The sequence below is a fragment of the Trachinotus anak genome, unplaced genomic scaffold (genome assembly GCF_046630095.1).
Source record: "Trachinotus anak isolate AG129_WGS33_773 ecotype Australia unplaced genomic scaffold, CSIRO_AGI_Tana_v1 ptg000004l, whole genome shotgun sequence".
Classification (NCBI taxonomy): domain Eukaryota; kingdom Metazoa; phylum Chordata; class Actinopteri; order Carangiformes; family Carangidae; genus Trachinotus; species Trachinotus anak.
Window position 1 is genome coordinate 18126371 of NW_027273855.1, and position 26475 is coordinate 18152845.

Below are 26475 nucleotides of genomic sequence, written 5' to 3' on the forward strand. Positions count from 1 at the left end.
CTGGAACTAGCAACACGAAAGATTTCCGACTGAAAGTAATGTTAGTGTTACATACACATCTGACGTGGTGCTGGCATTCTACTGTCTATTTGTCTGAATCTCAGTAGCTTGTAAAGGAATCTGTTTCTAACAAAAACCAATATGTTATAATATTGACAGAGACCTAACAATACTGAAATGCTTCTATACCTCTGTGGTTTTGTCACTTCGAGTCACTCCTTTTATACATACATTTAGCCACGTGATCCAAAAATCATTTTAGCCTCTACGTAGCCTCTAGCAGATACTGCAAATTCAAATGCAGTTCGTGCTTTAAAGAGTAATCAAATCATTGTGATTATGTAGTGTGCACTGTAACTGTTAGGGCTGAAATCTTAAGGTTAATTTTGAATAAAAAGAAAAAACCTTCATTAAGGAAAGCAGCATCAGATTAATAATATAGCATCGACAAATCTCTCTGAGAGATCCGACATGCAAACTACATCCATATAATTTAGAGAGGATACCCAGGAATCGTATCTCATGTTACCAAACGAAGGTCATAAATATTAGAATAATAAGTTCAACATATACCATGCTATATATCTGGAAATATTTTTGTATTTATATCCCCATCACTGGTCATGCAGATGGACTTAATGACTACAAAATCCACCTCCAGTGTATTCAAAGAATATCATTGCCTCTCACTGCATAGCTGGTTCTCCATGTCACAACAACATAAATGTCCAAAGATGACATGTTGACACTTTCACTTTCATACTTTCGTACTAATTTCGTCCCAGTCTGTGGGAAGGCTTTCCCACACATCACACCTTTCTGTGTACCTATGGCTGCAACCTTTTTTTTAATGGTTTTGTCCCCGGAGTGACCCCAGTTTAATCTTTACCATTTGGATTCAACAAGATTTGCCCAAGGGCATTCAATAAAGCCAGGGGGTATCATATTGAACCGTATGGATTTCACATATAAGTATAAAACTGGCTTTAAGATGGTGCTGTGCAAGAAAGAGAACAGTGTTTTGTGAACTCATATGTAATACAGTCACTAAATGAAATGTGTTTGTAGCGTCTGAATCTCTGACATGGCAAATATATTTGCATATGTGATAAAATTAGGAAAAAAAAGGAAAGGACAAATAATAATCCAGTACACAAGTACACTTGTGACGCTTTTTATTCAGGTTTTTGACTTTCAGCAGCTTTACATTTATTTCAACTATGGCTGGCATGTTCATGTTGAAAATACTCTGTCATTAAGAAAAACCACATTTCCACTGGTATATTTTACTCTTCAGTAACACAGCTGTTATGGGTTATGGGTGAGATTTATCATGTACTATAGAATTATCATACCATAAGTTCAACTGAGTAGGAGTTGGATAGACAGAAGGCAGTAAGCAGGCAACATTTGGAACAAATCAATATCCACTTGCATATTGTTGAGTGGCAGATAGGTATCGTAATATTATGTAGCTGGTGAATATAGATATGATGATAGATAGGCTAGGTTAGTGCTCAGGAATATTGCAAAGGAGCCTTAAGGGTACTGATGTGTTTTGGTTTACAATCCTACTTTAGAGTTACTGCAGGGCAAGACACAGATATAACATTTACATTATATTGCATTTTTTATTCTCCAAAGTGTGTGGATGGTGCCACAGCTCTGCCCTCAAATAATCTACCATCCATCCCTGATTCAGCCACATCAATCCCACGGGAACATTATCAGCCTCTAAAAATATTCGGAATTGATCTGCTCTGGTCATAAATCTATTTTATTTTTTTGGATCTCTAATCAAAGTGGTTAAGCACTTTTGGTCAGAAAAATGTCAAATGGTGTAATCCTTTCTAGCAGCGCAATCCTCTCAGCATGATGACGTACTGTAGCCTGTCTGCTGGATCAGCGACTGGCAGCAGCATCTCTGGAATTCACTCTATGTATCCTAAAGCTCGGAGGGCACCGTCTGAATGACAGGTATTGTTAGTTTTACCATCAGTGTTAGTATTGTCACGCTTTGAATGAACGCCTTTCTGCAATGATTCGACAGAAAACCCGTCAGGCTTAAGGAGGTTTGCTCACCAATTGTGACAAAAATTAAGTGACTTTGATTCATCATTGTGGTCTTACAACAATAATATGTTCAGTTAGCTCTGAAGGAAAAGTTCGACATTTTGGGAAGTAAACCCTTGTACGCACCCCTCTGCCAGTCTAGCTTTTTATACCAACGTTAGCGTGTTAAGGTTTTTTAAATGTGGGTAAACATGTTTTTAAAAAATGAAAAAGTGGATGAGAGTGTCTTTCTGTTCGGACTGAGAATGAGCTGCTAGGTCGGTGCTCCTGACAGTGTCAGAGCTTCTGTGTTAGACAGTCAGTAAATGTATGTTTTTAAAACTTATTCAGTGGGCCTGCACAGTGGCTAGCAGCTAGGAAGCATGGCTAGTATCATTAGCATACCTGTGCTTAAGCCCCTTTCACACTGGACCTTTCACACTGGGTGAGGGCATCCTCACCCTAACCTTGGTCTGGGAGGCATCCTACACAGATGACCCAGCCACCCCAACTGGCTCCTTTCGATGCGGAGGAGCAGTGGCTCGATGAAACATGTCTGTAACTCTCAGTGGGCATAACTGTATCTCTAAGTCGATGTAACTGAAAGTGATGCAGGTTGCATCAGTTTTTTTTTTTTTTTTTTTTTTTTTTTTGCCTGGAATGGATTTTATCACTGTTCAGGCCTTTCTAAAATGTTACCTTTCTCTATTAGTGCTTCTCTGCTTTTGAGATTTGTCTCTGCTGTGTGGGCTGGTGACCAACAGAGGGCGACACAGACTGTGTGTCTACTTCGTCCGTGGATAATCTCTGTTGATTATTTGATTAGGACTATATAATTTTTTTATTAGATTAGATACATCTTCTGGGTGTAGTGGTTTAGCAGTATGTTATACTTGTCAGTTCATTGTGTCTTTTTTGTCAAAAAAACTCCAAGGATTTAATCACGTTTTCTTTTTGTTCCATTCTGGCTGCTGAGAGTTTCTGCCTTGAGGTTTTCTCTGCTCTGCCGTGGAATTTAAATTTGGATGCTCATCTGGACAGACTGTTGTGATTCCCATCATACCCCGGTTAACACTGAAACTGTGACAACAAATCCTGAGAGATCTTTTCATCTTTGTGTTGTTTCATGACAAGCCACAAAGACCTGGCTGTGATCCTGCCATGATATAATTTCATCACCAAAGGGTAATAATATTCTGTAGATGTTCAATAAAAAAAAGAACACTGGTTTACTAGTCTTATGCCTTTTTGTCATTTTCATGAGCCACATTAGAAGTTCAAAAGATTACCAGTGGATTAACGGACACTATAAAAAAACAGATGAATCAGATTCATATTTTCTGTAACTACATCCAAGTCATTTTGATCTTCTCATCCTCTCAGCTGGAAATTGGAATCGGCAGTTGTGTATGATGGCCTCAGTGCCCTGACGTAAGTGCAAAACCGGCATCGCCACACATCGGTTATGCAATCTGCCAGTCTGTTATTTCATTGAAATTGATGCAAATGGGGAAAAAAAAACACCCATAAAAACATAATCTAGTGTTAGACGTGAACGTTTCTGAGAGAGACCTGAGAACAATCACAAAAACACAACAAAACAAAGAAAGAACAATAGAATGAACTAAGAAACAAGGAATTAAGAAAAAGTTACAAGAATTGTAAAAACTTTAATAAAAGCTTTAAAATCTAGGGTAGTTAGGGTAGGGTAGTTTGCAGTTCATTCCATTTAAATGGTGCATATACTTGAAACCTGTTCTGCCAACATTAGTGCTTACCTGCGGGATATCAAAGGTTGTTAACTGTAGATTTAAATGAGAAAGAGATGTGAAGTGGCTTGCAAGCTAGGAACTAGAACTGTATGAATAAATAACATAGGGTGGTTATTTCTTTTTGACTGTAGGGAGGCCCAACCCACTGTGCAGTACACAGAACAATGAAGTATGATATTTATAGATATATATAAAATGATGTCATCAGCAAAAAACCATGGACACTAATTTAAATCACTGTTGACTGATTTTGTAGGTAGCAAAATAATGTCTTCAAGCCTACATGAATTGGGAATGGACTGCAGGGAGGAAAGGTGAAACAGAGATAATCTGCAACAACAAAATGACACCAACATCATTCACTAACAAGCTGGCCAGTGCCAGATACAGATTTCATGTTTATAAACATCTTTCCTAATGACTGGCTTATAGCCTTATGTAACATCTGCACCACGCAGTAATCACAGTCATATTTCTGTGCAGTGTTGCTGGCACAGCATCAGTAAACTCAGATATCGCCTCAGGGGATGGCTGCAGGGTAGAGTAGGGGCCCCTGCTGCACGTGGAGCTAAGTGGAGCCAGATCGCTGTGGGCAGCCTGGACAGACACCAGAAATCCTACATGTGAATTATTAGGTGACCCTCCATGCAGTCAGCGACGTAGAATCTCCTTCAGATGAGCACTCCAACTCTGTAGACAGCGGATAATAGAAACCTGGTTTCCATAGCAACAGGGCACCATGTCTAACATAGCAAGCAGCACACGTGTCTGAGGATGTTTTTCTTTCTCTCTGTTCCTTCGCATCTTTTATTTTTCCTGTTCAGACAGACACATACCTCTGCTGTGAAATCCTCCACTCCCTAAGAAGCAAACCGTGTTTTGTGTTATAAGAACAGGCAGAATAGAACAAATGGTCAGATGAGAAGATTTAATCCATTCTATACAGTCCTCACCAACTGACACATTGGATTGGATGTAGAAAAACAGAAGGACCTATCAGACAGTCACAAAACAACCAAAAAGAGATGCAAAACAACTGCAAAGGCATGGAAAACATCCTCAAAGAGATGCTAACCAACCACAAAGAAACGCAAAACAATAAAAAGAGTGAAAAAAAATCCTCGAAAAGAAGCAAAATGTCTTCAAAGCCACACAAAACGACTGCAAAGAGATTCCAAACATGCACAAAGCGATGTTTGGTTTTTTAGTTTTAGTTTTTAAAAATGCAAAACAACGGCAAAGAGACAGTGGTTGAAGTTGTTTTGTGTCTCTCTCAGCCTGGGTGTCATGTAGGGTACGGGGCACCCTTACACTCAATAATTATAAATAAAAAGAAAAAACTTTCATTTGGGAAAGCGGCATCAGATTAATAATATAGCAATGACAAATCTTCTGAGAGATCCGACATGTAAACTACATCCATATAATTTAGAGAGGATACCCAGGAGTCATATCTCATGTTACCAAAGAAGGTCATAAATATTAGAATAATAAGTTCAGCATATACCATGCTATATATCTGGAAATATTCTTGTATTTATATCCCCATCACGTGTCATGCAGATGGACCCAATGACGACAAAATCCACCTCCAGTGTATTCAGAGAACATCATTGGCTCTCACTGCATAGCTGGTTCTCCATGTGCATCTTATCACATTAATAATGAATAAAGTCACAACAATACAAATGTCCAAAGATTACATGCTGACACTTTGACGACGTAGGCCTAGTAATTACACATCTACCAAATTGAAATTGAAATTGAAATTGGTTTCTCACATTAAACAGAGCTTGTCAGTCTGCTGCTAAGTTCTGAACTATGTTGTTTTGTATCTTTGGGCATTTTTATGGGGTTATACAGAAATTCTTGGGCTTTCTTAGTGTGTATATTGAGTATACCTGCGTATCACGTAGACTACACCACTGATACAGCCCCGTTCTCCACTTTGCCTTGACTCCCCTTTGCAGCTCACTCTGCCTGTCCACTCCCCAGCTCGGTCCTCGGCTTGACCTGGCCTTGCCAAGTTAGTTATCCAGCCCCACTCATCACCCGGACTCCATTTCCCACTCAAACTTTCCCCGCCAGCTGCCTGCTCCTCTCTACATCCAACTGCCAAAGCCCTCATTCCCCCTCAACCTCTTCTTCCAGAGAACAAGTAATAAATATTATCTTCCATGTCTTGAGTTTGGGGTCACCCTTTGCTCATAACATAAAGTGCTCAATTATTTCTTTGCTGTGTTTGGTACTATACACAAAGTGAACCTAAGTTAAGATGTGGTCGTTCTAGCATTGTATTTCATGCGAAGAAGGAATGTGCTGTCGCCACTTCATCAGCCAGCTAGCTGCTCAAGTAATAAAGAAACACTCAGAAACACTAGATAATTAATTAAATATGAAGCAAATAAAAACCAACTCACGAGCACTAGCTGACAAACTGGGAGAATCTTATGGTGAAATAAAGAAGATGAAATGAAATAAAGAATCTTTAATAAAGATTCTTTCAGCCATATGCTTTGACACGACTCAAAATATTAAATGAAAAATGTAAGAAACACTTAACTTGTTTGCTGCAAATATAAAATTGGTTACAAGATCGGAAACTTCGTTAGCTAGTCCTGAACCTTAATGGTTCAGGCAGCACAGAATAAGAAATTGGCCATTTTAACCTAATTTAGGATGAGATGATCAAATGAAAGGCAGCGAATGCTTGCCAGTTCCTGAAATTCAAATGAAAGACGCTAAATCCTGAAAGAGAATTCAGGGAAGACCTCCAGGAATAAAAGGAGAACAAATAATAAAGCTGCCAGTCATGTACATCCACTCCAATGCTCAAATTGTTTCCTGATTAGGGACCGTGTTTCAATGGGATAACACCAGCCGTGACACTCATCATATTAATGTAATGACCCACGAGTAGTCATTACTACATTATTACATCAGTACTCATGGGTCAGGCTACACCCATCTTTGAACTCGGTCTGCATTTTGAGTGGGGGGACAGTGGCCCCTTCTGTTCTGACACACTTACTCAGACGTCACTCATTTTTAGACTTAGCCTTCATTTTGATTTCAATTACACACCTGTAGAATTATGTGTCCTTGACAACATTTTACCATGATGACGCACACACACACACAAAATGAAAACAACACCAGCCCCGCTCTAACAGCTTAAAAAACAAGGACGCAACCATGACAATCCCCCAAAATACAAAAAACACAGTTTCTATCTTTGAGACAAGGAAGAAAAGGCTGGGTCCAAACATGATGCATTATACTACTGAGGGCTGATGCTAATTTTTTCTGTTTGGAAGTAGCTCATTCCTGGCAAAAAAAAAAAAAAAAAAAAAAATAGCCTGGCAGGCTCTTTTGAGGACAAGAAGCTCTGTGCTCAGTCTTGTAATCGCTCTCTCTCCAGATGTCCCACCTGCTGTGATGCTGCGCAGACTCTCTGGCTGTTCTGTGAATATGTTCAAATGTCTTGTGACTAAAAGCTTAAATATGCAGGAAATATAAACGGTCTCTGAAGCAAAATTAGACTGACATTCAACATGTGCAATGTGTTAATGTGTTTTCAACAAGTCCGATCACTGTGGTGACTAATAGGGTACAAAATTATGAAAAACTTGAACTGTCTGCCTGAACCGGTGCGCAGATTCCGATTTCAGGTCGGTACAACCGCTTGTATGTCAAGAGTATCAAGTTCAGTGGTCTTTAGCCTTTCATGTCTTAAGCAGTAGTGTGAAATTTTTGAAACTAGGAAATTGCATTCTTCCTGTAAATGACAAAATAAATACCACTGTTGTGTCTGTCTGTTAAAAAAAGCACAACATTTTCTGTAGTAAAGCAACATTATAATAAATGCGTACACCTTTTGTTGATATCTGCTGCTCATTTCATCAAAACTCAAAATATTGCTGTTTAATTCTGTGGTTTTCTCAGGGAAACCTTAGTTAATACTTCAAAATTAAAATGTACATCCCCTCTCATTATCAACACTCAATGCGGTTGACACACTCCCATGGTTTGTATTTGGAGTTAGGTGGGAGTGGCCATGTTGTGCCTATGCAATATGTTCATGTTGAGCTAAGAGGCTTCGATGATCCTGTAGTCTGTGGCACCGTCTGTAGTGTGAGAGGATATGAGCCCTCAAAAGAAACACTGGATGGTGACACTACAAGAGGTTTTCTACCCGGTCCTAGCAGTGGTGGGCATCCCCTGTAAGTACATCAAAACTCTGTGTTCAGAGTTAGAGCTGTTGACTGATTTCATACAAAAAAAACTATTTTATTTAGTTATGTTCATTTAATGGATAAATTGTGATAACATTGGATGTGAGACGTCAGATGCCTCAACTGACACAAATCCTTTCCTCAGCCAACACCATCACCTTTCTGATCATATGGAGGAGGAGCTGCATGCTCTCCAGGTCCAGTGCCTTCTACTTGATGGCCATGTCTGTTGCTGACAACCTTGTTCTGATCATTATTGTGATTCTTGAGCTTTCTGTTAAGTATCACCAGCAGGAGCCGTTTTGGAGTTACGAGCCGTGGTGCAGCCTAAGGGACATTTTTAACTATGGAGCCTATAACGCCTCAACGTGGCTGGTGGTTGTTTTTACAGTTGAACGCTTTGTTGCCATCCACACGTGGAAAATGAAAACTAAAATCTGCACACCGAGATGTGCAGCGTGGACTATTACAGCCGTCTTCCTCTTCAGTCATCTTTTTGCCATTCCTTACTACTGGTCTAATGCCTCAGTCTATGTGAACAACCAGACGAGGTGTATTTACAAGACGGAGGCCCCATCTCATTTCATTCACACCCTGGTTTGGTTTCAAACACTGCAAGCCTACATAATCCCCTTCCTCATCATCCTCTCACTTAACGGGTTGACTCTGCGCCTCATCTCTCTCAGCAATCGGGTTCATATCACTGCAGATTTGACTTCCAGGGTCAACAAAGTGGTGCCTCTGCTGCGCTCCAGGAAGAGAAAATCTGTGGTGCTTCTAGTGACTGTGTCCATGACTTTCATGCTGCTGTCTGTCACCAGAGCAATAACTCAGATCATCCTCCGCACGACTCACATGTACACTTTTGATCGTAATGATTACAACCATCGGATAAATATTGCAGCAGACACCGGCACCATGCTGAGCCTGACTAACGCAGCTGCCAACATGTACCTGTATGTCTGCACCCAATCCAAGTTTCGCCAAGAGTTCTTAGCCTGCGTCAGACAGGTGTCCTTCTACTGCAAAGCAAAGCTCTAGAAAAAACCTTTTGTGTTGTTACTAAAAACAATTACTGACATTATCCATGAGGAAGTTTGTACAAGTGTGCTCTCCTGGTGACGGGAACAAAGGAAATGATCTAATTGGAGATCATAACCAGTTAATGACTTGCTCAGCAGAAAATAAGACCTGTAATGTGAGTCCATAAAACACAATTTAATTTTCTTTATTACTGTTTTACTCATTCTGTCCCTGTATTACACAGAGGTTATGCCTCCATGTCAACAATCCTGAGAGACATGTGCAGTGTTTACGTTTAAGAATTAATTTCCTGCAATCAGACTCAGAGCAAACAAACAAGAAGACTTCTTCATATGATTTTACTACAAAACGTGTAAAGCTTGTTCACTCATAATGAATGTGTACTTCACTTACATATTTGTAACTTCATTTTTTTTCACATTTTTTGATGCAAAGACTTAATATGTTTACATGTTTAAACTTAAAAAGATATCTTAATGCTTGTAAAGCAATGATATTTTAATATTTGAGCCTTTGTTACTATTTGATTTAGGACAAAACATTGACAATATATTGTTTATCTTTTTCTTATCTTTGACTATGAAACCAGGTCTGCAATAAAAAACCATATAGATCATCTTTTGCAAAACAGTGCCTCCCAGCTATGCCACAATATTCTTCTAGGTTGTCACTGGATATCACAGAGAAAAGCTAGAAAAGGCCCCACAAGTACTGTAGCCAAACAAACAGAGGAGAAAAGGTTTTATCTGGGCAGTTATTTCCTCTAAAAAAATAAACTTAGAATTGGAAGTTGTACAAGAAGATATTATTACAATAATAAGATTTCATTGATGTCCATTGATGATATTAATTGACATATCTTCAGGGGTTCCGAGGAGAGGAACAGTTTTTCGTGACACTTGGCAGGTGGGTTGTCTCAGGCATCTTGGAGAACTTGCCACAACTGTGTGGATTTAGTCTGTCTCAGAGTCTTCTGTCTCTTCATGTGATTCTAGACTGAATTCATGATGTTGAGATCACTGCTCTGTGGGGGCCAGACCATCTGTTGGCGGACTCCTTGTTTTCCTTGTCTCTGAAGATAGTTCTTTTTGATTCTGGCTGTATGTGTCTCATGCATCACATCATACCATTATAGTATGGTGTGATGTATAAGAATTTAAACATCTCAGGTGCCTAAAACTTTTGCAAGTGCTGGATGTATAATAATTACTATCTATTACTGTCATTCTACCAAAATTATTTACCATATTTTTTGTATTATAACAAACAACAGAAATGATATGTTAACGCAATAACCCTTCTTTAGTTTATTTATAGTTTCCTTTACAGATAGCTGAACTACAGTGGCTGAACAGTAAAAAGAGTTCACAGAGATTTATCACCTCGCACCCCTGACCTTATCACCAGCACTGCGGAGCCCTTATGCCAGGCCCCTGATCCACAACCGTTTCTGTGGGTTTGCGCAGCTGCCTTTGCGAACATGGAAATATGGGTTATAAATTGCTGTGTGGAGGCCCCATACTGGTCTAGTGCATTTTCCATCTCTCTCTCTCTCTCTCTCTCTCTCCCCTCATTTCCTGGAGTCTCTCCACTATCGGCTGTCTAAAAGAAAGCCTGAAATGCCCTCAAAAATATACTATATGAAAAAGTATATAGAGCATGTTTAATCATTGTATATGGAATTCTGGATGTATCTGAAATGGAATTTGGCTGTTAAAAATGAGTAACTTCCTTTTCTTTTTCATTTTTATATTTATGTAAAATATAGCGTCAAAATATTCTAAATGAAGCATACATTTAAACGGACGTAGGATTATTTCGGTGGGCATCTTTTTTCTGATGCCCCTGTGCACAGCAGCACTTGGCTTCTGTGCTGGTGTTTCTCTAAACTGGTAGCACACTAATCCAAATCTACTGCAGGTAACACACTGACTTTGCATGAGTACGTCACACAAGACCACGTCAAATAACCCAAACTAATACTTTAAATATGAATAATGTTACTGATTTTTAAAAGTAATAAAGTACAAATATGCAAAAAAAATTACTTTGTTATAGTAAAAAGTAGTAGTAAATGTAATTTGTTACTTCCACACCTGGTTATTAGTCGTTATTACTTATTTTAGTCTTCATCTGATTGTTATTTGTTGTCATTTTCCCTTTTATTGCCGTAGGCAATATTTCAGTTGCTTGGTTTGCACTGGTTTGTATCGTCTGTACAGAACAAGCTACTGGATTTGCTTTGGGATTAATAAAGTTTCCAATATATTCTAACCCAAATGTTTGAACAGTTTGGTAGTTCCACTGAAAGTTTAATGGTTTTGAATGAAAAGAATTTTCTCCTCATGTTTTCTTTCACCATCACAAAATGAATTACCTTGCAGTGAAACAATGCTGGTCTGGTTCAACTGACTCATCTCTCTGAAATATCTCTGGGAGCCAAATCAGATCAATAAAACAACAACTACTTCAGTCATCAACCTTCAGGAGTTGACAGTTGGTCGCTTTTATTACATGTTGTGTTTACATACAGTAAAGCAGCTTTAAACCTTTAAAGACAGTAGGCAGCTGGTGTAGTAGGCAGCAATGCTACTTCTTCTTGCCACCTTTTAGAGCTTTGTCTAGTCCCTGGATGTACTTGCGAGGAATTTGATAGTGATCTGAAATTGAAAGAAAGATTAGACAAAATGAATTTATTTGTGCAAATAAAGAAAACGCAGAGAAACTATTGAGAAAAATTGTGAGAAAGTTAAGTATTATTATTAAGTTTCAAACCTAACAGCAAACTGCCAACTTGGTGAATCTGGTTGCCTTGGATCTGGACCAGGACTTTATCCTTGGCCCCAGGGATGGGCTGTAAGACAGAGCTGGCCTGGACTCTGCGCTGCAAAGCAGTAGCCACGACTGCAGGATCCAAACAGTACACTTCCAAGTTCTTTATTAGAGTCACCTAGAGATAGCACATGGAGACAATTAAAGCTAGAACAACACCAGCCAGGCCGATAGATTAACTGATAAGAGTTTTCTCAGCAGTTAGAATGAAACTTGGTGACTATGGGTGCCACTAATTGGTTTTGCATTGAGATATCTGGTTTAAGTTGATGCCGAAGTACATCCTCACTTGAAATATAGAAGGACTTAATATTTCATATGTTGCCACCTCCCCAGTCATACAGCTCTCTTGGAGTAAATATGTGGGCAGTGAAAACAGCCTGGAGACTTGCATTCGCTGATTCTTGTTTTGTGGTGCTCCCAGTGCTATCACAGGACTTCTTGCTATGGCTGGTGGCAGCGACAAAGTATCACTCAGCACTGAGGCCCCAGTCCTCCTGGTGATATACAAGATTACTGAAGATCTTAAAAGTTTTGTACTGTGATGCAGCACCACCTGAAAAGAAGTACACTTTGGAAAGATGTGGACAAATTCTTGCAGGTACAAGAGTTTCCTATTGAAAATGATGCACTGATGTAGCTGAATGTTGTGAATGATCGCCGGTTAAACACATACTGATGTGAGGGGTATCACCATCGTCATCTTTAGGTAACAAAGGGATGGATAGTGGCCTGAGAGTTTTCCCAATGAAAGCTATGGGCTGTATCTTGGATCAGAAGACTAAATTTCTGCAAAATCCAAAAAGAACCACAGCTTCTTTTTGGTGAATGTTCTCCTTCAGCTGAGCCAAGGATGATGAATGGTTCATTACAATAAAATCATGACTTAGCAGTTAATCCAATTTGCCATGCATGATAAATTGGATTAACTGCCAAGCCATGAAAACAACACATTCCATGAAATGTTGAAAGCTGCTACTGAAGCCTTGAAGGCTGGTTCTGTCAGTTGTACTCCATTGCTTACATTTTACAGCATCATCTAAAGACACTTCATGGTCCTCTAGGACTTTTTCCAAGTCCTTCTGAAAAGCATCTGATCCAGGACAGAAAGGAGATTTGCGCAACAGGCAGTTTGTCATTGGTTGAGCAAACAAGCTTTTGCATTGGTTCCTTCTAAGTGGCTACGTTGTGTTAGAGCACTGGGAGGGAACGCACCATTAACTTGACATTCAAATGAAGCATGCACATATATAAGAAGTGTGTCCCTCGACACTTGGAGGACTTTTGGTGCACAGAAATGTTGGTACAGTTCATTCAGATCCATGTGGATGAGGCAGTTTTTATAGTGTGTTTACTCTTGTCCACTACAGACTTATAATCTGAGTCACTAACTAGGGGCATGCCTAACTTTGGGTCTATTTCCCCCAAAATGTCCTTTTAAACTCGTGCTTCATAAATTTGAATTCTTGTGCAGTTTTGGCAATCTACCAAATTGATGGTTCTAAAGTAAGCATCTGGGCTTGCTTATGGCATGAAGAAATGCAGTTCTTCTCCTTGAATAAATCAGTGAGCCTGTCTAAACAACATGGCTGGCTGACATTTCACCCTGGGGTACATGCACTGCAAGATATTGAGCAATTTCATGCGTAACAGCTTGCTGTAATTCAAAACATTTATGTTCCCCATAACTGGCATTGGGTTTAATCTCTCTTAACTGCAGATGTTATTGTGTACTCTTTGTATTCAGTCTTCTGTGTATTCAACAGTAAATTGTGAGTCCTTAATCACACATGGAGGGCACCACTTCTGTCCAGGATTGATAGACTTTCCTGTGTGTTGTGAACTCCCCTACTTTCTCATTATTAATGGTGCTCAAAGATGGAAGGGCTCACAACACTGTTTTTGAAGGAAGCTATATTTCCCCGAAAAGTACTTCTGGTTAAACAAACTGTGGCATCATCTGTCAAGTCATAACGTCTACCTTTCAACTTAAGCTGTTTATCCTCTGTTTCCAACTCAGCCAAACTTGAAAGATGAACTGTTCCATTTGTGTAGGCTGTCTTGTGACATTTGGCTTCTTCATCTACGCTTTTTCCAATAGAGCAGGGCTCCATGATCACATCACAATGCTTAATGAAAATAATTCTGAATTCTTGGTGAATTTGCATGGAATGACCCAGAAGTCAGCCACCAAGTAACAACAAACTGCAGAACAGAAATTCCACAGGTCTGGCATCCTGCCCAATACGTACAGTTTATCAGCTGATATGTCATTATCAGAGGCCCTGTTCAGACGTGGCATTAACATGTGTCTCGAGTGATGCAATCACAAGTGGACAGCTCTAAGCACATGAGTTCACACCTGGCATTAGAATGTGTCTCCATGTGCATCTTAAGTGATCTGCTCTCACCTCTCACTTGTATGCGTTGTTGCTGTTTTTAGCCAATCAATGTCAGTGTGTTTGTACGAGACAGAGAGAGAGACAGAGAGACAGAAAGAGAGAGAGAGGCAAGCAGGGGCTGAATTAATCATTTTGTTGTGCACAACAACCATTTATGATAATTTAAATAATTTTGGTTCGTTATGAAACTAATTAGACAGTAGAAGAGCACATCAGTAGGAGGTTCCTCAGTGTGGCCACATCTGAATGTGATTGGATCTCAAATGCATCCTCAGCGAGTCTTGAGTGCATTCACACCTGCACTTAGATCAGATCAGCCGAGACGCATGTTAATAACAGATCTGAACAGGGCCAGAGTTCTTTAGGGATGGTAATGTCTGTCAGATCGAACTGAAAGAACTCAACAACTACAGGACGGATTTCCATGAAGTTCTATACAGACATTAATGGTACCAAGAGGATCATATTTGTGGTTAAAGTGAAATGTCTCCGCAACAATTGGAATGATTGCTATAGAGTCTGACAGACATTCATAGGGCATTTATCATGGCAGTGGACTATAAACTATAAAAAATATAAAAAGATTGAGATGTCACCTTCTTATTGGAGCCTCGAGAAGCCACAGAGATGTCTATGGGCTCTATGTGGCCCTTCTTTATTATGGGTGTTTGTCCAGGGAAAACAACTTGGTAGCACTCCTGCATTCTTCGCAATGTCCTGTGAAAATGACGTTCAATAGTGTAATCAGCAAATGTTGGATAATAGAGAGATGGAGACTGATTGCCCTGCAAAAGGCTTTGCTAGATTATAAAATATAAAAATGTCAAGCATTTCTGAAAAGACATAAACACTGAGCCTTTCTTCACCTTTCTCTGGTGTCTTTGCTATCAACAATCTCTTCTGGCTGAGCAAATCACAGTTCTCGCAGTCTCCATGTGGTATCTCGTAGCCCACAATGCATATTCACGTTTTGAGAAGGTGCATGTCAGTTTCAGCAGCACCTCCAGTGGAGCTACACACCCTCCGCAACACCCTGATGCAGACGTATAATCTGGCTTAAAAACTGGGACTCCTTTTTTGCTAAGTCATCAGAAATCATTCAAATAGAGGACGACACTGTTAAGTGAAAAAAAGTGATGCAAGGGAGGTTTTTGGCCGACCACGACATCAGACAATATCACTGATGCTCAGACTTCAGAGCAGCAGTGATATTGTTGTTTACTGATTTGGATTAAAGGTGGTGTTAGGTTGATTATTTTATCCCTTGCCCAACTCGCAATGATGATGCTGACTGCGTCGATCTCCCCGTATCAGTAAATATAGTATATTTGCCAGCTGACTCAGGTGGGTATGATAGGTGTTGGTATTCAAGGTCCGAATGGAATAGCTAATGGAAACATAATTGTTTAATACTGAAAGTGGACCCCTTAAAAAGAAAATGAGAAATAAAATAATAAAAATATCTTAACCTGCTGAAGAGGTCATCCCACTTGAGAGACTCCACCTCCTGATACTCTGATTTCTCGAGCAAGCAGTCACATAGAGTCGGGTTTATGGTCACGTAACTGTAAGAGAGGAGAAACGCGCTGAAGCCACTTGTATGGAAAGAAACACAGCACACAGTAGAAGCATAGCACTCAACTGGGAACACACTGCCCTTTGAAAATATGCCAGGTCCACGACAGATTTGATTTAATTTCTCCTATTGCTCATTATCAATTTGTTTCACATGATGATGCCCAAATGTCTATGCTCTAAAAAGAAACATGAGATGTCTCTTTAGTTTCAAAGTCACATTTAAGCAGTTGAGCAAATTATAACATCACATGGCCTGGGGTCAGCTCCATGTTTCTGGCTGCCCTTTTATCACTGCATCCAATAATGGAAACACTAGCAGGGTGGTTATATTTAAACCCAAACTGAGCTCAATCATGTCAAGAATCGAGTTCTTCCTATAAAATACAACAAAACTGTGACAATATGCCCTGACATCTGTTGTTTTTTAAAAAAAAATGTGCTCATCAACGCACCAGTTTTAAGCATCTACTTACTTCTTATTATTTTCATCCACCAGTTCATTCTTCTTCACATACTCTGTGACAACACTTCTCACTTCAGCAGGCTGCAGAATTGCTCCCTTCCTGTAGGAAACCGAAGCACACATCACTACAAGAATAAATGTGCAAATGTGAGAAATTTATCAAGTTATCTTTCGTGTAAGAATTGGTAAGTTGTCTTTAGTGACTTCATAATAAAAATGTTGAAATGCTCCTTTAGTTATGCTGCTAGTTATGTCATAGCTAATAGCTCTCAGTTGGAGTTAATTAGTCTGTGGTGCAAGACAGTTTTTTGACTGGTGTGTCAACAGTGATTCTTGTAACTTTATTTTTGTTCTGAGTAAAACTTTTAAATGGATTTACTGCCTTTGAAGATTAACTCGCTCAAGCTTATTGCCAGTGCACACACATACTAAAAACAGTAGTGGTAATCCACATTGCTGGTAAGAAAGAACACTGCTGCTACGTTCAGCTTGAGGAGTTATTAAATATTTTTGTAATGCTACTGAATTTAACACCAAAAATAAAGACACAGAATTAACAAAACAGACAATTTTTATTTATCTTTATATATTAAATGTTTATTCTATCGGGAAAAGTGCATATTGTGGAATCATGCTTGTAAGCCTGCATTTTGTAAATGTTTGTATGTCCTAATTCTTTATAGATGTATACTATGGACTGTATGTAAAGATGGATGTAGCCTCCACGACATCACCCATGGATTTCTGAAAAGCGTTTTTGAAAGTCGTCATCTATAAAAAGTCGTCATCTTGGCAGCGCCTAACTCCATCTAACTCCCAGCTAATCCCAAAATGGGCAAAGACATGGGGTATGTGTGGAACTGAGGCTGTGATGAATGCCGGGTCGCCTTTAATTATGCATAACCTTAAGCCTTAATAAAATTATAATGGATGAATTATATAAAGATTCATCCACTGTACAGTTGCCACTAAGAGGGAAATTAGGCAGGAGACCAAAACCATTTTTTGTACCAGCCAGTAAACATGTTAATTTCTGCTTTACAGTTGGGCATTTTAACATGGGCGTTTATGGGGATTAACTTGCTTATGGCGCCAGCCTCAAATGGTCATTCAGGGAACTGCAGTTTTTGACACTTTGTGTTGGCTTCATTTTTCAGCCCTAGAGGTTGCTGCTTGATGTACACACCTACAGTGGAAAACAATTCCCCCCTTAAGTACAAATAAACTATCTACATACCATAGCATTTATAGCCTCAATGAGTTTGCACTGCCTGTCCCTTGATGGGCTTTAGAAATATTCAAAACTCAACAAGAAAACTGCTGCGAACTGCATACTTCTATTCCTCTCTCATTGAAAAATCCATAATTTCTGAATATGCAAACATTTTTTCATATTAACAGTTTAACTACTGCATGAAAGATGTCTGACTTTCTTCTGAGTCCTTTCTCAGAGTATACTATATGTACGACGGAGGCTTCAAATTTCTTTATGAAACTTGTTTCATTTGCATTCATTTCATTGGCAACAAACTAACTGTGATGGAGAAAGATAGTAGATATTTGAACTTAACAGCAAAATAAAAACCACCCCCCCCCTCCCAGTGCTCCTTCAGATACTCTACTTTCCAATTTCATTGACACGTATTAGCGGAGCACTGACACAGTAATGTCCAGAGCATACAGCGTGGAAGTGGGTCAGTGTCAAATGCGCTGCCACATTGGTTGGCCGGTATACAGTCAAAACATCCGTAATGTTTTTGAGGTTTCACTGGTCCCGTCAGTCTCTATCCTGGCCACCTCTGTGTGCCTGTCATTTAGGGGGGGGCAGGCCAGTCACAGCAGATACGTCAAAGTCTGAATTTCTTTCCTGGTCCTATTGTGCAGTCTCCACAAAGCCTTACCAACGTTACCACGGCTCTTTGCCCTCACCTGATCATAGCACTTCTTCGTCACTTTTTGTTCTTCTGAACTTCTCCTCTTTGGCTTCTCCTCACTCATCTCTCCATCTTGACAATGCATTTACATTGTGGAGTATTCTTCGCTACCACACCACCACCAGTAGAAATGTCCTCCATCTGCAATCTGCTAGTAAATCCCATTCAAAACTCCACACAGTGTGGCAGCGACGGAAGGGTAGACCGGACCCTCTTCTTCCCCTGGTAATCTTTATTACATTGGTGCCATCTGTTAGCATGTGCCAGATTCACCATCTCTTACTCACACTGACCTCACACTGACCCCCCCCCCCCCCATTTACAGAGCATGAGCTGCGTAGAAACACCAGTTTGTTTTTTTAGCACACACAACAGACAGCTACCAAGCAGACCACCAGGAGATATCGACTAAGTTTGATAAAAAGTGTATTACAATTGCTTACTCCACCTTTAAACTCAGATGTGACAATTAGCAAAACACATTGAGTAGAGACGGACTTTAAAGTTCTGAAAATGTAGGTGGTTATGTACAACACAGCAAATACAGTTGTACACAAGGGGGCAAATTATAATATTTATTGTTTTTTTTTTTTATGTGCTGTTACTTTCAGTTAAACAATAATTGTGGCAAGTGCAAAGGTTTGGGCATCCTACCCTGTCAGTATTTGTTAACCCTGATCCCTTTTCGCAGATATCACGCAAGCTAAGTGTCTTTCTATTGTGATTTAGGAAATTTTATCCACTTCCTGCAGATCACTTCAAGTTCTGATTCATAGGCTGTCTTGCAGACACAGCATGTACATAATCTATACACTACATTGTGGCCTTAAACAGTTCCATATAAAACCTTTTTATCTACTGTGACATGTCAAAATGTCAAATGTACTCTACTTTCTGTTAAAAGTCCCTAAATGCAGAGCGTTTAATCTTATAGATGTGATAAATTACAGTCTGTCTGTAATGACACAAACTAATGATTCAGCAGTGTCAGAAATCTCAGTTTGCTGACTATAGAGAAAACAACTGAGTGACTATTCTTTATGTAGTGCTAAATGAGTCAGCAAAGTGTTTTTCGGACATATTAAGATAGAGTATTGTGTGATTTGTGTCTTGGGAATATTGTCTTATCCTCTCTCGGGAAGGTCAGAGGTTGGGCTCAGCTACAGCTCAGAGCTCCAGAAGCTGGAAAGGATTTACTGTCTTGAAATTTGTTGACATTTGCTGACACCCAACTCTCTGCTATGTCAGAAGCGAAGTAAAAGCACACATGCATGCACACGCGCGCGCGCACACACACACACACACACACACACACACACACACACACACACACACACCTCTTGTTTGCATCCAGAAAGAGCGGTTCCAGCCGAGCAGAGACAGAGTACAAAGTTGTGATTTCAGGAGGATGGTATGGAGTTTCTCCTTCTCCATCCTCCACCGGAGTTGTTTCACCACCCATCTCCTCAGGGACGTTGAAGGAACGCAGTCTATAAAGTGTGAAAATAATACAAAAGGAAAAACACAGAGCTAGTCAGGCTGAATATGGGGCAAGTTGTGAGTTTGAATCTCAACCAAGAATTTCTTTAAGTTGAAGCAGGGCTTGGCTAACTCTGGGTTTTTCCAGTCCACTTCCACAATGCTCTCCACACCCTTGGTCAGTTCTTTCACTCGCACCAGGTTATGCTGCTGCTGCATGGCCTGAAGAAACTTAGACAGCTGATGAAAAAAAAAAAAAGAACAGTGAATAGATTTACTGGAGGAGTTATAAAGTAGTCTATTAATGTGTGTAAATGTCATATTCTGGAAATTCAGTTTACCTTTTTATAGCTGGATTTCTTGATATCAAGTTGCTTTCCACTTGGGCTGAAAAAATGCAAAATATTTTCAGTGCTAAATTTAATTCCTTCGCAGCACGTCTTAAAAGATTTATCGACTTTACCAGCAGGAGAACATGTGGTTGCGGAGAAATGTACTGGTCAGCAGAGGGAGCTCTGACTTCTTCACCTTGCTCTTAAGAGCGTGCAGAAAACACTGCACCAGCAGGGCATCCATCATCTCTGCGAAATCAGTGTAAGACCTGAGTCACATCCTTTTCTCGTCATTTATTACTTGTTCTCCAGTTGAAACAGCAAAACACAACCATATTGTCACAAAAATCAATCTTGTGACCATTTATTGGTGAATGTGTGAAGATTGGATTGGAATCAGGGACAATCAAACTTATGAAGCTTTAGCTCAGTTTTATTAAAAGCAGACTGATGGTAAGTACTTCAAAGTCAAATCCACAACTTGAAATAATCCCCTTTTAAATGAAATTTTAACAAACTTGATGGAAGATATGACTAAATCCGGTACCTTGTGGCGTTTTATGGTCATCTTGGCTCTCCACCTCTTCCTCATTGGCCATTTCACCCTCCTTGCCCTTTTGTTCAGCCAGGCTCAGCTCCTCAATACCAGAACAGACTTTATCTGTGACCGTTTCACCTGCACGCCATTCCTCCTCCACATGCTTCTCAACCCCCTCCTTCTCTTCATCCTCCTCCTCCTCATCAGTCTGACATTCGTCTCCATTCACCCCATGTCCTTCATTCTCTGCATCCGGTAAAGAAGGAGGACCTGACTTGTCACCAAAAGCCCTTAAAAAAGAATAAAAAACCACATGTGCACAAGTTTATGCGACTGTCGTGCTGCACAGTGAACCCCGTAAATGTAATCATGATTTAGGCTTCTACAATTCATTATACTCCATGTAAAAATGCTGTGGATGATTTTGATAAATGTGATAGAAGTCTTGCTGGTTAACTTGTGATGGAAGCAGAAACATTTGTTAAAGCTCGGCCAAGTAGAATAGAGATGTGCAATACACATTAACACTGTGTAATACCTCCCAGTTCTGAAGGTCATCGACCTAGCAGGGCGTATTTAAACCCATACAAAACTGATACAAAACTTACATGTCCAAATAAGGACATCGTTAACTTGGTTCATCAAATCTTTACAACCTAGGTTGTTATGACAACAGCCAGAAAAATGCTTCCGAGTGAGATTAAATTGTGGGGGGCTGAAGACAGGTTAAGATGTAGTCTGTTAACTTTCGGCACACTTCATAATCATAATACAAGATGTTTTAAAAGGACACAGTTATCAAAGAAGGCAGGTGAGGATTTACAATACTGAAACCAAAGACCGATGTTATGAAGAAAAATTGAAGCGAAAGTGAAAATGCTGTGTTGTGTTATTGATGTGTTGTTTTTCATGTTGACTAATTTAAACTATACTATTTTAAGGTTTTGTATAGGTTTGATGTAATTTTACTGTAGGATGCTTTGTTTACTGTATCTAGTGTAAGAATAAACTTGCTGATTATATGTATTTGATTTGAATATGGACCCCTGGAAGACAACAACCTATGAGAATCCCAATAATCAATAAACAACAACGATACCACTTTCATATCTGTCTGGTTAACTTGGCTTGGCATTCTGATGCGGGGGGGGGGGGGGGGGTTCAGTCTTACAGCCAGGCTAAGCTAATCAGATGCTGGTTGTAGCTTCATATGTAATAAACATATATGAGACTGGTATCAATCATCTCATCAAACTTTGATCATGTCAGTAAATAATGTTATTTCCAAATATTCCAGAAATGCTCATTCAAAGAGTGCAGGGACAGTGAAGCTACTCACCAGAGATTATCCATGTATGTGTGGAGAACACACACTCCTCTTCCCTTCATGCCTGAACTGTGCATCTCTGCACTGGACACTGCAGCTGTGCCGACTGCAACAGGAGCTCTACAATAAACCAGGAGAACAGTGTTTCTTTCCCTTGCCCTTTGCATGTTAGAAGTGTCTTTCCAAATCTTTTATTATATCTTACCTGTTGTTCACTAATGTAACAGCACAGTAGTCGCCCTGTTTCACCTCTGGGAGACCAGTTGAAGGCACCACTACGCCTGGCAGCATAAGATCTTTGGGAAACACGGTGTTTGTTACTTTATGGGTCATTGATTTTTGTGTCTAAGTGTATTACTGTATACTTTAAAATAATTTCAATTAATTCATGACATGCATCATTTCATTCTATAAAACTGCTGTAGTTTGACCATGTTTTCAGTACATTATAATAATGTATATATTTTATATTTTGGCATCTTAAACCACCAAAATGTCAGGTGGCGCAACCGTCTGAGTTAATGAACAGCCTGAGAAAAATGTTAAATATGATATTATAATAATAATAATAAATTCAAAATAAATACTGTGACATGATTTCATGTTTGAGACCTTTCAAATAAACTAAATTCACAAATATCAATAGTTTTAAAGGTGTTAAGATAATTCAAATACTTTTGTCCGGGAATTTGTGTATTGTCAAATGTCAGGGTGGTGCAACTGTATACATGCATCTTTTATTCTGAAGTGAATAGTTACAACATCGAACAGAATATTCCATCAGCCAGAGGACCCCAAGTGATCTTTACTGATGAGTGAAAAGGTTTGTAGAGTTCTCTCAAATATTGATAAAAATAGCTACTTTCAACTCATAGTTGGACTGGTACACTTTTCATGTCAGGTGGTACAACCAAGGTAAAACTAGGAAAATGTTATTTTATTATAAAACTCTTAATTTTATTAGAAAACTACATGTATGAACTTGCTAGCAAAGGCTAAAGTTTAAACAGGCGTCTAAGTAGAAGCCTGTTTAATTTGAAATTAGCTGCAAAAGTCAGGTGACACAACTGAATCGTCAGGTGGTGCGACCAGGTATAATGTTTATTTAAACCAATAAATGATAGGTTAAAGTGAACAAATGGTTGAAAACTATGAGGTATATAGCTATTGTATTAAATAGATTCATTCTATATACAAGTTTTTCTGTATTTAAATATAAAATTGGATATTAAAAATATGAAATACCTTTATTTAATAATTATAGTTAACAAAAAACTCAACCACAAAATAACAATGTGTTAGCCACTATAGACACACTCAGGTTTACTTGACAAAAATTTCACTTAGAGTAAATAGAAGGAAAGTATATAAATTTGGTTGCACCACCTGACATTTTTCAGGTGGTGAAGTTAAAAATACAGTCAAAAAATGAATTTAAAACTCTGAAATGTTGTAACACAAATAAGGCTTGTTGAAACACATTATCAAATATATGCATAATATCCATTTTAAAAAGACTTTTTTAAAAAACATTTTTAAAAGCTTTATTTGTCAATGACCCATATATCAGTTTAAATGTACAGTATTACACATCTGTCCACATCTCGATCTTACCTGCCCCTCCTATCAACTTCTGAAGCACAGGGGGCCATGTCCTGAATGCTGGCAAGAGAGCAGGGTAGCGCCAAAGCACATACACTGAAAAATATAACAATGCACAGTTAAAATAAGTCACTTAATCTTAAGGTGTTCAAGCAAAACTATCTCAGTGTAACTTAATAGCCAGCTTATTACCTGTAGGATGAAGTCGTTTCTCCAGTTCAAAGAACAGTGGATTTTTATGGAGAACGTAAAGTGTCACTGCTTCTCCTTTATGTGCATAAATCTTCACGACATTTATTTCCTCTTTGTTGGGGACAAGCTCTGACAGCTCGTCAGCAGAGAGTGAAGGAAAGGCTGCAGATATGTCAGCTTTGAGCTTTCGCCTAAAGACAGCAACAAAAGTCTCATTCAGTGGTTAATGCCACACTTGCAATATCTACTGCTAGAGATACATATTTTACAGATGCAATATTTTGAATACCTTTCATCAAAAAATTCTCCCTGCACTGTTTTGTCTTCGACTGAGTACAGCCTCCTGCTGTTTTCACACTTCATAATCATAAACGTTCAATTGTGTCTTTTAATACAAGAAGCGCTTACCAAACAATGTTATCCGCACTTTCTTTCTATGAATGCTGAATTATCTGTGCTTAATGTCTCATTGAACTGGAATGAGCAGGGATTTACCTGGTGACTAAATTCATCCTGGTGCTGCAACGATTAATTGATTAATAAATAAGTCAATAAAAAAATGTACTGGTAACAATTTTGATTGTCAAACAATGATTTAAATTACTTTTTTCAAGCAGAAATGCCCAATATTTTATGGTTCCAGGTTCTCAATTGTGAGAATTAGATGCCACTTTATGTGTTATACTTTATTCAGTTGTTATTTTTCGGTCGTTGGTTTGACAGAACAAGATGTTCAATAGTACCACCTCGTGCTCTAGGACAAATTGATGTGCATTACTTAAACTATAAAAAAATTTTTAAAAAATGAATAAAATAAAATAAAAATTGGCAGGTTCACCACTGAAGAAAATAATCACTGGTTGCAGCCCTATGTCATTTTCAAATGCATGTAAAATATCAGCATTTCAGAGGTTTCTGCGGAAACTCTCACTTGTGTTGGCTTTGAAGTGTTGCATTTAATTACAGCGGGAACAAAAAATCCCCAAATAACATTACAATGATAAACAATACTAATGAGCTGATTTTCTTTCACCTCAGTTCAGCTGCTGTGTTTTACATGAAGATAGTTAGGTACAGCTAGCTAGTCAATCACACACACACGGGTCTGAATCTGGAGCTTCAGGGACAAACATGAAGTTTACGAGAAGTAAGCTGGGCATGTCAGGTGAGGTAGCCTTTTGACATTTAAAGTAGTTTGCAATAATGACTACATAGAAAAAAAAACATGCAGGAATAAATGGCTGCAAGTAAAAGTAGCTATTTTATTTTGAGCAGCAGGCAGCAGCACTGACTCACCGGTCTGATCCTTTTATAGCGGTGTTGGATTTGACGCGGAACGCTTTGGCAAACATCTCAGAAAATGAACAACTACTGCGACAAACTCGACATGTCTACTTCTCAGATAATTGTTTTCAGTACGCCAGCTCAAATATCTTATAACAACGCCTCTGAAGCGGATACACGGACTAACATATGTCTTGTTTTGGCTTAACAGTAGTCAGCTACAGCTCTTTGGGTATGATGGTCCGACACATATTTATTTCCGACGTGAAACTATACCGCGGCAATGCGGCGTAACGTCGGTTCCGCAGGACGAATAAAACACGTGGATTATTATTAGAAGAACAGTAGTTTAACTATATACTTATACTTTCTTTTTCCCAACCCCTAAAATGCCCATCACAGTCAGCGGTGGGATCTAGGTCTAACTAAGTACATTTACTCAAATAAACAACTTCAGTCCAGATTTGAGGTACTTGGACTGTACTTCAGTATTTTCTTGCCATTCCACTTTATACTTGTCCTCCACTACTCTTATATAATGTACCTTTTGCTCCACTCCATTTGTCTGACAGTTTAAGTTAGTAGTTAAATTAAGGTTTTTATATACAAAACAAGTGAACAGTATACATATTAGTATAGTATATTACTATATATAGAATACTATATGATACATTAGTCGATTAATTAATTGGAAAACGAATTGGCAACTATTCTGATAATCATTTAAGTTATTTTTCATGCAAAAATGCCAAATATTTTTTGGTTACAGCTTGCAAAATCTGAGGATTTGCTGATTTCCCTTTGCTCAAGATGTCACTTTGTGCTCTGGGTAATTGTGACAGTCATTTATCACTATGGTCTGAATTTTTACAAAACAATGAATTTAATTAATTGAGAAAATAATCAGCAGAATAATGCATAATATACTATATACCCATTAGTTGCAGTGTTATACAAAACAGGTAAAAACCAACTACAATGATAAAATCCTGCTTTTACATTAATGAGTAATAATAATCTAATGATACATTATGGTATAAAACACTCATAGGGGGAATTTCTCTACACTGAGTAGTTTTGTTTTCAATACTTAAAGTACATTTTTAAATACTTTACTTGCAATGGGGAATTTTCACAGTGTGACAACAGTACTTTTTCTTGAGTACAGGTCGTGAATTCTGTCTCCATCATTGATCGTGATTGCCCATTGCACTGTGAAACAGCTTTAAGCACAAGTTGGATTGGTCTGGATAGCTGAGTTAAAACCTTTTTTTACACTGTCTTTAATTGGGGTTGATGACCAGCATTTGTACTGTGCCTTGTTAAAGTGTCTAGCAGAGTGTCAACCTCTCAGCACTTGCACAAAATATTGTCACGGAAAGAAAATCTCCTCTCTCTTTGCTCTGTTC

The 26475-nt window shown here is 38.8% G+C and overlaps 2 protein-coding genes across 2 annotated transcripts; one reads left to right on the forward strand and one right to left on the reverse strand.

The window, feature by feature from the left end:
• The first annotated feature begins 7968 nt into the window (after positions 1 to 7968).
• On the forward strand, positions 7969 to 9100 carry LOC139619897 (probable G-protein coupled receptor 139). The gene is made up of 2 exons (XM_071474973.1): positions 7969 to 8047; positions 8205 to 9100. Exons 1-2 carry the CDS (start codon positions 7969 to 7971, stop codon positions 9098 to 9100), a joined length of 975 nt encoding a protein of 324 aa, XP_071331074.1.
• Positions 9101 to 11579: 2479 nt separating this feature from the next.
• eif2d (eukaryotic translation initiation factor 2D) lies at positions 11580 to 25315 on the reverse strand. The gene is made up of 15 exons (XM_071476556.1): positions 25079 to 25315; positions 23783 to 23973; positions 23603 to 23686; positions 22194 to 22284; positions 22001 to 22108; positions 20671 to 20951; positions 20255 to 20372; positions 20133 to 20178; positions 19925 to 20031; positions 19650 to 19802; positions 16389 to 16478; positions 15807 to 15902; positions 14934 to 15054; positions 11879 to 12053; positions 11580 to 11763 (listed from the first exon to the last, which is right to left on the reverse strand). Exons 1-15 carry the CDS (start codon positions 25132 to 25134, stop codon positions 11693 to 11695), a joined length of 1788 nt encoding a protein of 595 aa, XP_071332657.1. The 5' UTR covers positions 25135 to 25315; the 3' UTR covers positions 11580 to 11692.
• Between the last annotated feature and the right edge of the window lie 1160 nt (positions 25316 to 26475).

Excerpts from the sequence above, each read along its gene's own strand:
- eif2d (XM_071476556.1), bottom strand. The coding sequence starts at position 25,134 with ATGTTTGCCAAAGCGTTCCGCGTCAAATCCAACACCGCTATAAAAGGA. Across the intron at positions 23,974-25,078 it reads GCTATAAAAGGATCAGACCG|GCGAAAGCTCAAAGCTGACA; the intron begins GTGAGTCAGTGC and ends TGCTGTCTTTAG. Across the intron at positions 23,687-23,782 it reads GAAACGACTTCATCCTACAG|TGTATGTGCTTTGGCGCTAC; the intron begins GTAATAAGCTGG and ends TATATTTTTCAG.
- LOC139619897 (XM_071474973.1), top strand. The coding sequence starts at position 7,969 with ATGAGCCCTCAAAAGAAACACTGGATGGTGACACTACAAGAGGTTTTC. Across the intron at positions 8,048-8,204 it reads AGCAGTGGTGGGCATCCCCT|CCAACACCATCACCTTTCTG; the intron begins GTAAGTACATCA and ends TCCTTTCCTCAG.